This window comes from Triturus cristatus, chromosome 7, assembly GCF_964204655.1.
Source record: "Triturus cristatus chromosome 7, aTriCri1.1, whole genome shotgun sequence".
Classification (NCBI taxonomy): domain Eukaryota; kingdom Metazoa; phylum Chordata; class Amphibia; order Caudata; family Salamandridae; genus Triturus; species Triturus cristatus.
Window position 1 is genome coordinate 445,472,803 of NC_140590.1, and position 14,413 is coordinate 445,487,215.

The 14,413-nt window shown below is 47.5% G+C and overlaps 1 protein-coding gene across 1 annotated transcript in view; it reads left to right on the forward strand.

The window, feature by feature from the left end:
* Positions 1-14,413, forward strand: part of DNAH9 (dynein axonemal heavy chain 9) — a 1,479,259-nt gene that overhangs the window by 768,864 nt on the left and 695,982 nt on the right. Inside the window, exon 45 of the mRNA XM_085616775.1 lies at positions 5,920-6,043. Within this exon, the coding sequence (XP_085472901.1) occupies positions 5,920-6,043 (124 nt within the window). The remainder of the gene's footprint in view (positions 1-5,919; positions 6,044-14,413) is intronic.

Here is a 14,413-nt window from a genome sequence, read left to right on the forward strand (position 1 = left end):
CATTGAAAAATAATATTTAAAATGGATACTGAAGTGGGGAGCAGGGTGAGGAATGGGGCGTGGATCATCTTGGAAGGAAGTAAACAGGGAGAGCATGAGAAGAGGAAGCACAACAAAATGCAGGTGAGAGAGAAAAGAAAGAAAACATCCACTCACATGAAGTGCAAAGTACAAAGTGAAAAAGTCCACTCAAGTCCACAGTACAAGGACACAGTATATCCTGTCAGAACACAGTGAGTCCAAAATGCACCTTGGTGAGTGTTAGGACCTGTCAGGTTTAGCGTGATCTTCCCTCAAACATTTTGCTTTCCTCCTCCTCCATTTTTTGATGATATAATTTTTGCCTTAGGACTCTGCACACTTTACCACTGCTAATCAGTGCTACATTGGCTTATCCCTAATTGGGATATTTAATTTACTTATAAGTCTCTAGTAAAGTGGCACAACATATACCCAGGGCCTATACATTAAATGCTACTTGTGGGCCTGCAAAAAGAACAACTGATGGATGGAATGCTGAACAATGGCAAACATTCACCCCCAGTACAGAGATCAGGCCTAAATCCATAGTTTTTTTGCTCCCCATGCCATTCCAGTTAAAACCCAACCATATGCAAATCAGTCTTGACCCTGCTCCCCATGGGAGCAGTCCAGCCCGAACTGCCAAGCCAGCTCCTTCCCGGACCAGAAGCAAGCATCCAGGGACCAGTTTTGGGGTATGACCCATCATCAGCCAGGTTACCTTGCCTCCAGTGGCATGGAGAGCACTGGAACAACGTATGGGTATACCTGTCCCACTCGAAGTGATAAATGCAAAACAAGCATTGGCATAGCCAATAGGTCTCGATTTTGGGACCTTTTAAGTATATTTACTTTTGTTAAAATCGTGGCACGAAACGCGCGGGTGCCGCGATTATAGCAAAAGTAAAGAAATAGAAAAAAAATCTATTTCTTTACTTTTGCTATAATCGCGGCAACCGCGCTTTACGTGCCGCGATTATAGCAAAAGTAAACATATTTATAAGGTCCCAAAAGCGAGACCTATTGGCTATGCCAATGCTTGTTTACTTTTGCTATAATCGCGCAGGGGAGGGGGCCTGCGAGATTCCCTTGTGGGAGTGTGCAACCATATGGCGCCACCATATGGCGCCGCGCTCTCCCGCAAGGAAATCGCCAGACGTGCACGCGTTGCCATTGCAAGCGATGCAACGCGTGCACGTTTTTGTCCCCAAAGCTGTGCCGATGGCATTAGATCTCTCTCCTATTCAGCGCATGCGCGCTGCGTAGGCGAGACCTAAAGAGCAATTGATGGACAGAATGCTGAACAATGTCAAACATTCACCCCCAGTAGAGAGATCTGGGCCTAAATGCATCGTTTTTTTGCTCACCATGCCATTCCACTTTAAACACAGCCATATGCAAATCAGTCTTGACCCTGCTCGCAATTGGAGCAGTCCAGCCTGAACTGCCACTCCAGGCCCTCCCTGGACCAGAAACAAGCATCACGGGACCGGTTTCTGGGTATCACCCCTCATGAGACAGGCTTGCTTGACTCCAGTGGCATAGAGAGCCCAGGACCCACTTCTTTGCATACCTGTCCCACTTTGGGGTGACAAATTCAAAAAGAACAATTGATGGAGGGAATGCTGAACTATGTCAAACATTCACCCCTAGTTTGCCTGCAACACTGGTGTAGTGCACTATACTAAAGACTTACATGTAAATTAAATATGCCAATTGTGGATAACGCAATGTTACCATGTGTTGAGTACAGAGCATATTCACTTTAGCGCTGGTTAGCAGTGGTAAAGTGCCCAGAATCCTAAAGCCAGCAAAAATGAGTCAGTAAGACTGGAGCTCCAAAGGCAAAAAGTCAGGGGAAACCATGTCAAGGATGCCATGTCTGACAGATAAGTCATGTCTGTGAAATCCCTCTCTATATCAATCATTTAGTAGTCTTCTGAGGAATGCCTGCTGAGCAGTGAAGTCTGATGTTTGCAATGAGTCTAGCTGTGAGATGGAAAAGAGAATGCAAAGTTTATGTTTCATACCCTTTACGTTGTGATAATAAACTTTGGCAGCTAGAGAGATGGAGGAACCTTGAGACACACCACGTTTGTAGTTTTATAAAGGATGTGGCAGAGATTTCCCTGATGGTTGAGGTTTGAATGGAACAATTTGGGCGATTAGGGCACAACATCCTTCAACCCAAAGGTTGGTTCCAGCTGTGATAGAAGGATTCCATGGTCAACCTCATCCAAAGCCACTTTGATAAATGGCTCAGTGATCAAGATCTGAGAACTAACATTTTGCTCCTGTTACTACTACTACGTTGATGTGGTCCCTAATGCAGTTTGACCAGAAGAAATAAAACACTTAGGGCCTTATGTAGGTAAATTACATTTACCGATTCTTAAATACCGAATTTTACCGATTCGGTATTTATGAATCGGTAAATGTAATGTAGGTAAAAAAATACCGATTCGGTAAGTGTCGGTATTTTAGAATCGGTATTTACCGATTCGGTAATGGTACCCTGTATCTCATTGATTCCTATGGGCCAGGAGGCCCATAGGAATCAATGGGAAGCCAGTTACCATTACCGAATCGGTAAATACCGAATCGGTAATGGGGGGAGCTCAATCAAGGGTGGCAGGGTGTCACATTGACACCCTGCTGCACCCCTGATTCCTGCATGTGTGCACATGTGGCACACATACATGCCCTGAGGGCATGTGTGTCTGCCACATTGCACACATCTAAGGGCCAAATAATGCATTAACAGAGACATTCGTCATTTACCACCAACTTTCAGTTGGTGGTAAATAACGAATCCCCACACCCACCACACACTCCCCCTACATATCATTTCTGTATTCGGTATTTACCGAATCGGTAAAATTACCGATTCGGTAATTTTACCGATTCGGTAAATTACCGAATACAGAAATGATCCCTTAAACACCCAGCCTGAATGTGATTAGATCTTTCTGAGCTTTAAACAACAACATGAGAAATGTTATTGGTTTTATTAAATTGATGTTTTGCTGTATTAAAAACCTAGATGTGTAAGTGTCAGCATCATGGAGCTACAGAATTCATACCCACACCACCTTAATGTCACACTGTGCCTCAGTTTGAAGGTAGTATTCATCACTAAATTCTCAGTATGAAAAATTGCTATGCTTATTATTTCTGAATGTTGAGGGCTTGCATAAGATGTTTTGGTCTATGCCGAGGTCAATATGACCTAGATGACTGCTTTGGGAATGTGAAAAGTTTCACCAAACGTTCAGGTCATAGTGTTGAAATACCCAACGACCCACACTGGAAGGCACAATACAAGGGCTAATATATTCATCTGGCAATGTGTTGGACTTGGCCCTTTTTGCAGGGTCATCCCTGAACTTTTTTGCCTTCCTCCTAGTCTTTTTTCTGACCTGGTGTTGGTGGTTTTAGGATTCTAGGCACTTTAGCACTGCTGTCCAGTGTAAAGTGTGTGTGCTCTCTATGGTAAACATGGTAAGGTTGGTCTACGCCTGTTTGGCGTATTTAATCTACCTGTCAGTCCCCAGTAATGTGGTATCCACTATACCCAGTGCCAGTAAATTAAATGTTACTGGTGGGCTTGCAGCGCTGATTGTGCCACCCACCAAAGTAGCCTTTCAAACCTGTCTCAGGCCTCTGCCTTTGCAGGGCCTGTGGGCACAGTGTTACTGCCGCTGTGATGTGGCACCTAAAGTGTGTGCCACATCTGTGACCCCCTTTTGCTGCTTGTCAGTCACCCCTAAGGTAGGCTCTTAGGGGTGTGGCACCTTAAGTGTGTGACATGTCCTGATAGTGACAAACAGCCATTTTGGTTTCTCACTGCTGTGAGGCTGCCCTCTCATAGGAATGCATTGGAGATTCCCTGATAAGTGTTTCAGTGGTAATCCTGATATGAGAGGAGCAGCGTGGTCCAGTTAGGTATGTTTGGAATAGTGATAATAAATGCTGAGTAATGGTGTGCGCAGATTTACGATCACTATTTTAGAAATGCCACTTATAGAAGTTGTACAAAAGGGGGTGGTGATGGACGGAGCATCAGAACCAATCAAACACTCACACCCAGTCAACAGATCTGGGTTTCATCCATCACCGTTCTTTAGCCCACTCTGCCACCCCAGTTCAGACATGGCCATATGCAAATCAGTCTGACCCTGTGCCTCATGGGAACAGTCCAGCCCGAACTGCCAAGCCATGCCTTCCCTGGACCGGAAACAAGCTTCCTAGGACCGGTTTTGGGCATTTCAGCCGTCTTCAGCCAGGCTTGCTTGAATCCAGTGGCAAAGTGAGCAAGGGACTCATCGTCTGAGCATACCCTGCCAACTTATGGCGAACACAGCGGTACAAAAGGGGGTGGTGCTTGGCAGTTCGGGCTGGACTGTTCCCATGAGGCACAGGGTCAGACTGATTTGCATATGGCCATGTCTGAACTGGGGTGGCAGAATGGGCTAAAGAACGGTGATGGATCAAACCCAGATCTGTTGACTGGGTGTGAGTGTTTGATTGGTTCTGATGCTCCGTGCATCACCAAGGACTGAGTGGGGTCGCCCCGCCCCCAGGAGCTTTGCGATACCAGTTGGTAACAGTGCTGGCCCCCAATGTATTACAGGACTGCAACTGCGCCTGCAACGCGGTGCGCATTTTGTTTTTAGAGTCCTGGAGTGGGGCTCAATTGGCACTGCGGTTCCAAGGGTGATTCCTCCAGCTGCACCACGAGAGCGTGGGCAGCTGCAACAATGGGAACATGTTTGTTTCTTGACAAGGAAGGAGTGAGATACACACCCCGCCCCCAGTGCATTTCGCACATTGGTTTCGCTGCCAAGGCAACTAAGAGCCCTGACTTTTGGGACAGAGGGCATTTGGGACTCCAGGAAGGCCAGTTGGCCTGGGGTCTTTTTGGTGTGTACTGGTAGGGCGCAACTCCCTAAAAGAATGCATAATGTCTTTATGCTGAAGGTGATGTATGCACCTGGGGAGTGTTACTACGGTGTACTCCTAAATGTGATTTATGCATAATGTGTTTATGCCTAATGTAATGCAGACCTAATGTGTTTATGTTGCTTGGGATAATGCTAAGTTCATTATTTTACCAGTAGTTACTGGTTGTGTTTTATTACTTGTGCTTTCCAAAGGTTCTAACAGTGGCCCGATTGGCCCTGTCATGTATATAATGTTCTGTAAATTTTTACCTGGTGCCAGTTGGCACAGTGTGTATTTTGTGATTATGATTCTAATGTGTTTATGGTAATACAAAGGCTATTTTTGTTATAACCTTGTGTGGAGTTTCTTTTGTGGTGTGCCTAGTGTGTTGCTGCTGTGTGTGTGTGTCGTGCAAACGCTTTACACATTGCCTCTGGGATAAGCCTGACTGCTCGTGCCAAGCTACCAAGGGGGTGAGCATGCGTTTTCTTCAGCGTGTAACTCCTTTGCCCTGATTAGAGTGGTGGTCTTTGCCAAGCTTAGACGCATGCCCTAGCTTACCAGAAATCCCATTTCTAACACAATGCATATGTAGTAGAGCAGTGATTATAAAATACGAGTGTAGCGTCAGACACAGAACAGTATCAATGCATCAGCTTTTGTGAGGTTTGTAAAATATTTTTCTGAGCAGTGCTGCCTATATTTCGAGGCAAAAAGGGTGTGAATTCTGGCTGTGTCATCTGGGATTCTGGTCTGCCAAAATAAGGTATGCTTGCAATCTGGCGAGTATCCAGGATTAGTCTCTGTATAGAAGCAGGATGTTTACAGCTAAGCTCATCCGGTTCTTGTGTAGGCACGTTATGAACCCCTTCTTCATTGAATACCTTCAGTGACATTAATGGCTGCGTTTATTCTATATTTTGTTAATGTGAAATGTTTTTTTGAAATCTTCAGACAGACCTGGCAAGCCAGTACATTAAAGCTGGCATGAAGAATGTTGGCACTGTGTTCCTGATGACCGATGCTCAGGTGGCCGATGAAAAGTTCCTTGTGTTGGTGAATGATTTACTGGCCTCAGGTACGTTCTAGATTTCCTGCGTACTCTTCTATGTCCCATGATATGTTGGTATACACCCAGTCTGAGAGTGCCTTGTAAATGGGACACAGAACACAAGTTTTTCACCTGCAGAAACTACGGGGCATGCCTGTGCTTATTCAGTGCTTTAATATGAAGGAGGTCTGGTGTGCTTTCCTCAAGTGCCCTGTTGTCTTTGGGGGCTCCTTACAGTTGGGTTAGAACTTAATCGTACTCGGTTCTTGGTTAGCTTCCATGCTTTAATTTAACCATTGTATTTTAAACACACCAAGGCTCTGTTTAGAAAAGATGGAACTGGTGTCTCAATGTCAATGTCATCCTACATCCAAAGAGGTTAATCAAAACCATTGAAACCAGCAGTTTAGCATCACTATACCTTGACTAACTAATTACTTCCTGTTGTGCAGGTCGTCGCTGGCTACATTTTGCAAATTTAAATGAATGATGCTAAATGCGCTTGCCAAAGCCTACCTGACAGAGACCATAGGATGGGCTTATATGCTGTGATTTGGTAAAACCTACCAATGCTTTTACAGCTTCAATGCTGCAACAATCGAGAAGCTTCTTGATCATAATTCAGAAGGTCCCTACTTGACATCCACCTCTAACAAAACCACTGCGAACCCAACATGTAAATAGGAAGAAATGCTTCCTGTTAAAGATGGGCAGGCCCAGCATGGAAGGCTTCCATGGTCCCACCTTCTCAATACTAAAGACCTACATGCTCTTCGTCGCTCACTTTTGTGCGTCTGACAAATATCATTTTCTTTGCCTCTTCCATCCTATATTTAAGATTGTTATTACTTTATGAATGTGTCAAACTAAGACCTAATTGCAAAGTAACACTGACACTGGCAAAGCCACTGTTAGAATCCGGGTTCTCTGATTGGCACAGGTAGGTACTTGTGTCAAGCAGGGAACCGTTCCTCTAGTCTAATAATAAACCTTGCTCACCCTCTAGGTAGCTTGGCGCGAACAGACAAGGCGTTATCTCAGGGCGTTTACTTTAAGCATTTGTGAACACACACACAGTAATACAGTGACCCTCCACAAATGGACTCCACACAGGATATATATCAAAAATACTTTATATAGAATTATCAGGCTTAGCACAAGACCAAATAACGTTTAAACAGTCCACAATACTTATCTTCAAAGAGTTCTTGGTTTTAGCGTACTTTTACAGTTCTGTGCGCGTCGTCCATCTTCGTACGCTTCGTACGCGGTAGACACAGGCTTTGGGACGGGTCGTACACGCACTGCAGGCGCTTCGGGTGAAGCGTACACCTTACGGTGCGAACGGGCACAGTACCTTGATGCTTGGTGAGTTCATCACGGACACTTCCTTGGCAGCAGGCGTACAGTACGGTGCGAAGTCCTCCGGGCGGCGCGTACTACGGTACGGGAGACCTTGGGCGTGCGCGGCTCAGGGGATGGGGCGAAAATTCGGTCCGTACTGCCAGACGTTCGGGTACGCGACGTACCGGGATCGCTGATCTTCACTTGGACTGCTGAGACAGACGAACAGTACGCTCCGAACGGGAGACGTGCGCGACCACCACACGTACTACGGCCTTTCCCAATGCAGGGGAGAGGCGCGTACAGTGATAGTACGATCCGTAGGGGGGTGCGAGCTGGTACGGTGATGTCCTTCAATTACGGTGCGAGCTGCGGCTCGTAGGGGCAATAACTCGCGTTGCTTGGGCTGGTAGTACCTTCCTTCGCGGTGCGAGCTACGGCTCGTAGAGGGGCCAAAGACACGTTGTTCGTGGCGGACAGCGGGATATCAGCTCACAGGGAGTACGCCGCGATCAGCGAGGTGTACACAGCAGTTCGACGCGAAGATGTGAGGAATACGGTCCGTTTTCCACGGCGATTCCACGGCGGTGAAGTCCACTGTTCCTGGGACTTCGTTCAGGGGGCAAGCTCACTCATAAGCCCTTGGAGATCTTCAGCACAAGTCAGATAAAAGTCTCTTTAATCTTTGTTCCTGTTCTTCAGCAGCAAGGCAACCACTGCAGGCCAATCCCCCAGGTCAGGGATAGTACTACTCCATGCAGCTTTCCCAGTTCCTTCTCGTCGGACAGAGGTTTCTCCTTGGCAGGACAGGATCTAATTTCTTGGGAGCAGGGCTCCTACATTTATAGGGGGGCCCTTGCCTAGTCCAGTCCGGTTTCTGAGCACTTTGTTTACGCGATGCAGGCTGCTTCTTTCAGGGTGCAGGGCAGAGTCATCAGACGCTCCACAGGGGGCGGAGCCAGCATTGTGGTGGCAGAGCACAACCCTATTCAAGAGTCCAGGTGTACTCCTCCCACCCATCTATATGTCAATCTTTCCATTCACCACCAGGCTACCTAGCCCTGCCCATCTGGGTTTCCCCAGCCCTGTCACTCACACAAGCCAGACAGCAGATACACATCACGCAGAGGCGGGCTGAAATGGTTAGGCAAGCAAAGGCCAACTTTCTAAAAGTGGCATTTGCAAACACAGAATATTAAAATAAACCTTACTAAAAGATGTACCTTATTATTCTGAGTTCAGGCATACTAAACTCGATTTTCTACCATGTTCCCTGGGTCTGTTAGGATCATAGGATGTAACAATCCTAACAGCCCATTCTGGCCTATGAGAACAGGTAGCCTTACAATAGTGAAAAACGAAAATGGCTGTAATTCACTATTAGGACATGCCACACACATCAGGTCTTGTCCTACCTTATGCTTACAATGCACCCTGCCCTTGGGCCTACCATAGGGGTGACTAACATTAAGTTAAGGGAAGGTTTAGGGACTGGCAAGTGTGTGCACTTGCCAGTCAGCATGTCAGTACCAGACTGCACGCAGGTTCTGCAATGGCAGACCTAGACATATTTTACCAGGCCGCTTCTGTGGGTGGCACAACCAGTGCTGCAAGCCCACCAGCGGCATTTGTATTTACACGCCCTGGCACTCCTGCTGCACTTAACTGGGGTCTGATAGTAAACCAAATAAGCCAATCATGGAATCCAACCAACATATACATTTTACAATGGGGAGAGCATATGCACTTTAGCACTGAACAGCAGTGGTAAAGTGCCCAGAGTCATAAAACAGCCAACAACAGGTCAGAAAAAATGCAGGAGGAAGGCAAAAAGTTTAGGGATGACCCTGCAAAAAGGGCCAAGTCCAACAGCCACCTTCAGCCAGCAAGCCCCACCTAGTCCGGCTCTGCCAAGACTTTATTGCAGAGTGAGTTGATTCTAAATGCAGTAGAGGCTGAGGTCAAATGCAGAGGAAGAGAGTTGCACTGCTGAGATAACTTCTTGTTCGCTCTGAAGTTGCTGTACGATGCAATGGCCTGGTGCTATACAAAACTCTTGGATGAATCAAGAAATACATATTATGTCTGAAGGTGTTGATCCAGCATCAATAGTTCTGAAAGTAAATGTCTTTTATTTTTGCTTTTGTTGATAGAGAAATTGTCCCTTGCACGGTAAAGGAAATGTACCCCACTCTGTGTGCTTGACTTCATGTGAAGTTTGTCTTTTTAAATTTATTTTGGCACTGGCCTCACAGTAATCTAGTGTATGCACAGGCTTGTCCATGACTGGGCAAGGACCAGGATCTGGTCTATGATCTGGAAGGGCAAACTAAGCGTGCCCTCATACTTGTCAGTGGACTGCGCTACTGCCCTGAATACATCACTTAAAGCGCTGGTGTCAGGACACTGTGTTTTGTGCCAAATAAAGGTGTGCTGTACGAGAAACCCAGAACCTTTTGCTGACACTCAGTGTGCATCTTTAGTGTCCATGTGTGTAGCACATGTGTAGCACATGTATGTGCTAGTATGACTGTGCATGTTGAATGAGACTGAAGCCAGTGAGATCCATTTTGGATGTCCCTGGTTTAGAATGGCACAGGATTGGAGGGTGAAGATGGTTTCCCTGGTCAGTGCAAGTGTATTGCCTGCATTCCTGGGGCTGGAGACCGAGGAGCTGAAGTGAGAAGGAGGGAGATGAGGCCCACATTAGAAATTTCATGAAGTCCTTGTTAGCAAAGGCCTGCTTATTAGTTTTTCCTGATTATTACCATTTGGTCTATGATAGAGGTGATTGGTGAAGCTGCAGTTTCTGTTGTTTAAGGTGAAGACGTTTATAGACAACACCTACCCTTTTTCCGTCTCTGTTGGACTTGGCCCTTTTTGCAGGGTCATACCTGAACTTTTTGCTTTCCTCCTCGCCTTTTTTCTGACATGGTGTTTGTGGTTTTAGGACTCTGGGCACTGTAGCACTGCTGTCCAGTGTAAAGTGCATGTGCTCTCTGTGGTAAACATGGTAAAATTGGTCTTCACCTGTTTGGCTTATTTAATTTACCTGTCAGTCCCTTGTAAAGTGGTATCTCATATACCCGGGGCTAATAAATTGAATGCTACTGGTGGGTTTGCAGCGCTGATTGCGCCACCCACCAAAGTAGCCTTTCAAACCTGTCTCAGGCCTCTGCCATTGCAGGGCCTATGCTCGCAGTGTTACTGCTGCTGTGACGTGACGTGACACCCAAAGTGTGTGCGACGTCTGTGACCCCCCTTTTACTACATGTCAGTCACCCCTAAAGTAGGCCCTAGCTAGCCCTATGGGCAGGGTGTATTGTAGCTAAAAGGTAGCACATGTACCTTAAGTGTGTGACATGTCCTGATAGTGACAAACAGCCCTTTTGGTTTCTCACTGCGGTGAGGCTGCCCTCTCATAGGAATGCATTGGGAATTCCCTGATAAGTGTTTCGGTGGTAATTCCTGATATGAAAGGAGCAGCGTGGTCAAGTTTGGTATGTTTGGAATAGTGATAATAAATGCTACGCAATGGTGTGCAGAGATTTGTTATACTTATTTTAGAAATGCCTCTTCTAGAAGTGGGCATTTCTGTGTGCTATGTGTCTGCCTGTCTGATGTGGATTGCATGTCTGGTATTGGAGTGACAGGGGCTGGTGAGGTGTGTGTGGCTACAGGGAGGGCAGGGTGAGTCAGCGCTAGGCTGAATAGGGGATCTGCATTTGGAGTAGTGGGAGGAGCAGTCCCCTGACCCTGAATAGGTCTGTGCCTACCTAGGTGACTGCAAAGGGGAAGAGGAGCGTTGTCAACAAAGTGCTCCAAAACCCCCCAGAACCAGCTCAGGCTGGTTCCCCCAACCCCTGTGCCAAGGGCAGCCATTGGAGAAATGGTGTATAAATATTGGAGCTGTGACCCCATGAAAATGTTGTGCTTTTGAGATTCCTGTGCTCTTGCTGCTGCTGGGCCCCAGGAGGAACTGCCACGAGGGACTGCCTTCCTGCTGGAGGGCCCTGTGAGCTGACCTACCTGGGCCCAGCCTTTGCCCTGAATCTGTGGGCTTAGCGCCTCGTGAGTGCTTCATTTCTGCCCCTGGAAAGAGCGCTGGAGCTTCGCAACGTGGAGCTGTGATCTCCTTAGAGGGAATGCCGACATGGGGATTCCCCTGCATTGCTGGGTTTTTGCGGGAGCCCACCCCGCATTTATGCTTAATATCGAGCGGGAGCCCACCCCACATTATGTCAATCGAGCAGGAGCCCACCCCGCATTTCGGTGCGCTTTTGCGGGAGCCCACCCTGCATTGATGCCTGTTTAAAAAGCAGGTGCCCACCCTGCATTTGAGGTCCGTTAAAAAGCGGGTGCCCACCCCGCATTGCATCGCCGAGAAAAGGGAGCCGCTGCATGCAGCGACCAGGAAGTCAGGCAAGCTGTGCCTGACCGTGGGCGGGGCCAGTAAGTGGAAGCTGTGGCCTGTGGAAGATCAGGGCTCCTGTGAGCAAGAGATAGCCCGCGAGTGGCTGAAGTCTGGCGGCTGCAGAGGGGAGAGACCGAGGCACATTGTCGGTGCCTGCCCCCGCTGCGTTGGAGGAGACCGGAGGAGACCGAGCACATTGAGGGAGAGTCCTGGTGAGTGGGGCTCCCATTAGGCCATTTCTGTGTCTGTCATCCACAACCAAGAGACCCGAGGAGTCCGGCAGAGCAGCCCCAGTGAGAGGGGCTTTACTTGTGCAATATTGGTGCCGAGAGCGGCACCAGAAGAGCCCCAGTGAGTGGGGCTCCCCCGAGGCACATTGTCGGTGCCTGGAGCCGCTCCCTGGGGCACTGAGGTGCCAGTGCTGATTTCCTTTTGGGGAGCCAGGTTGGTTCCCTGAGTCCCGACGTGGGGCTGTCACGGCACAGTGGTGCCAGTTCTTTTTTATACCAATTCCAGCTGCCCTACAAGAGCGCGGGCAGCTGCAACGTTTGGGGCCACTTCCTTGGTGATTTTAAGGAAGGGGTGAGATACACCCCACGCCCCTGGCGTTTTGTGCACATCGCTTTAGCTGCAGTGGCAGCTACGCCCTGACTTTCTGAACAGAGGGCATTGGGGCCCCCTTTGAGAGGCCAGTTGGCCCGGGGTCATTTCTGTGTTTAGGCCTAAGGTGATGCCTAATGCTAATGCATAGTTGGGTTTATGCCTGATACGATGTATATTGTGTTTTATGCCTATTGTCATGCTATAATGTTTTAGGATGATGCCTAATGTAATTTATGCAAAAGTGTCTGTACCAGTAGTTACTGGTTGTTTCACTATTTACCTGTTCTGAAGGTTATGACAGCGGCCCGATTGGCCCTGTCCTGTATATAATCCCCTGTAAATTGTTACCTGCTGCCAGGTGGCACAGTGTATATGTGTGATTATAATTCCAATGTGTTTTGGATAATACAAAGGCTATTTTGATATAACCTTGTGTAGAGTTTCTTTTGTAAGTGTGCCTAGTGTGTTCGCGGTTCCGTGGCCCTAGAACTCAGAGTGGTATGGAGTCGTTTGGATAAAGAATATTGATGCTCAGATAAGAATTCACCAATCGAAGTGAATGGTTTTGGCTACTTCTGACTGTTTGGAGAAAAATATTTCTTCTATTGATTGTGACCCATTGATGGATTTTCCGTTGGATTGATTTCTACTAATTGGGACACTTGATGAGACTTTTTCGTTCAAAAACAAAGTGATCCAAAGTTGATGTCGGGATAAACGTTAGGTTCTGGACTGGATCGGACTACACTCCAATCCTTGCCCTGAGGAAGCCCGCTGTTGGACGAAACGCGTTGGCTGTTTCTCTGCTGCTTGCTCAACCTACAACAAATTAAAAGAACCTATTCTTTCTTTATGTATACTTGTTTTTGAAATACGTTATGTACCATCATTATTGTTACTCCGTCATTGTTTTGCCTCTCTGTTAAAGGAATTTGGTGCTCAAACGTATATGGCCCGTGGATAGTGGACCTCAGAGGTGGGCAATCTGAACTATATCTATCATTGACACTGTTGTGTATAGTAGGGTAGTGCAGCTGTGGCTTTCCCCAACTATCCATTTGCTTCATATATCTAATAATCCCAGAAACCTGCCTGCCGGCTGACAGAAGTCCTCATCCTCGGTATCACCCCTTCTGCATGGGACAGCACCTGGTGGCTGACCGCCCTCGGAAGCCCACCTACCCTCTCAGACCATGCCAAGAACCTCTGCATCGTACTCGACTCATCACTCACCATGAACCGACAGGTCAACGCCGTCACCTCCAGCTACTTCAACACCCTCTGCATCCTCCGCAAGACCTTCAAGTGGATCCCCCTTGAGGCAAGGAAGACAGTCACCCACGCACTCATAACCAGCAGACTGGAGTATGGAAACGCACTCTACGCCGGCATGACAAAGTCCCTACTCTGCAAACTCCAGACAATACAGAACACCGCTGCCAGACTCGTCCTCGGCATCCCCTGACATGAACACATCAGCCAACACCTACTAAGTCTCCACTGGCTCCCCATGGAGAAAAGAGTCATGTTCAAAATCCTCACTCACGCCTACACAACAACGGACCCAAATACCTCAATGACAGAATCAACTTCAACGTACCCAAAAGAAACCTCCGATCTTCGAACCTTGCACTGGCCGAAACTCCGCGCATTCACAGAGCCAGAGCAGGCGGAAGATCCTTCGCTCACATTGCAGCCAAGACTTGAAACGAGCTACCGGCAGACATCAGACGCGCCCCCTCCCTGAACACCTTCAGGTAGACCGCCAAGACCTGGCTCTTCGGCTAAACAGATCTGCGGACCCCCCTACCCCCAGCGCCTTGAGACTCTCACGGGTGAGTAGCGCACTTACAATTTACTGATTGAGTTATTGATTGATTGAGGGAGTGCCTGACCCTAGAGGAAGCAATAAATACAAGATATGTTCCATAGGCAGTCATTCAGAAGACATTTGACATATTGGCAGGGATATACAATTCAGAGGACCCTGCTATCACAGCAAATGAAATTTGAATTACTTAAATTTAATGATTAGA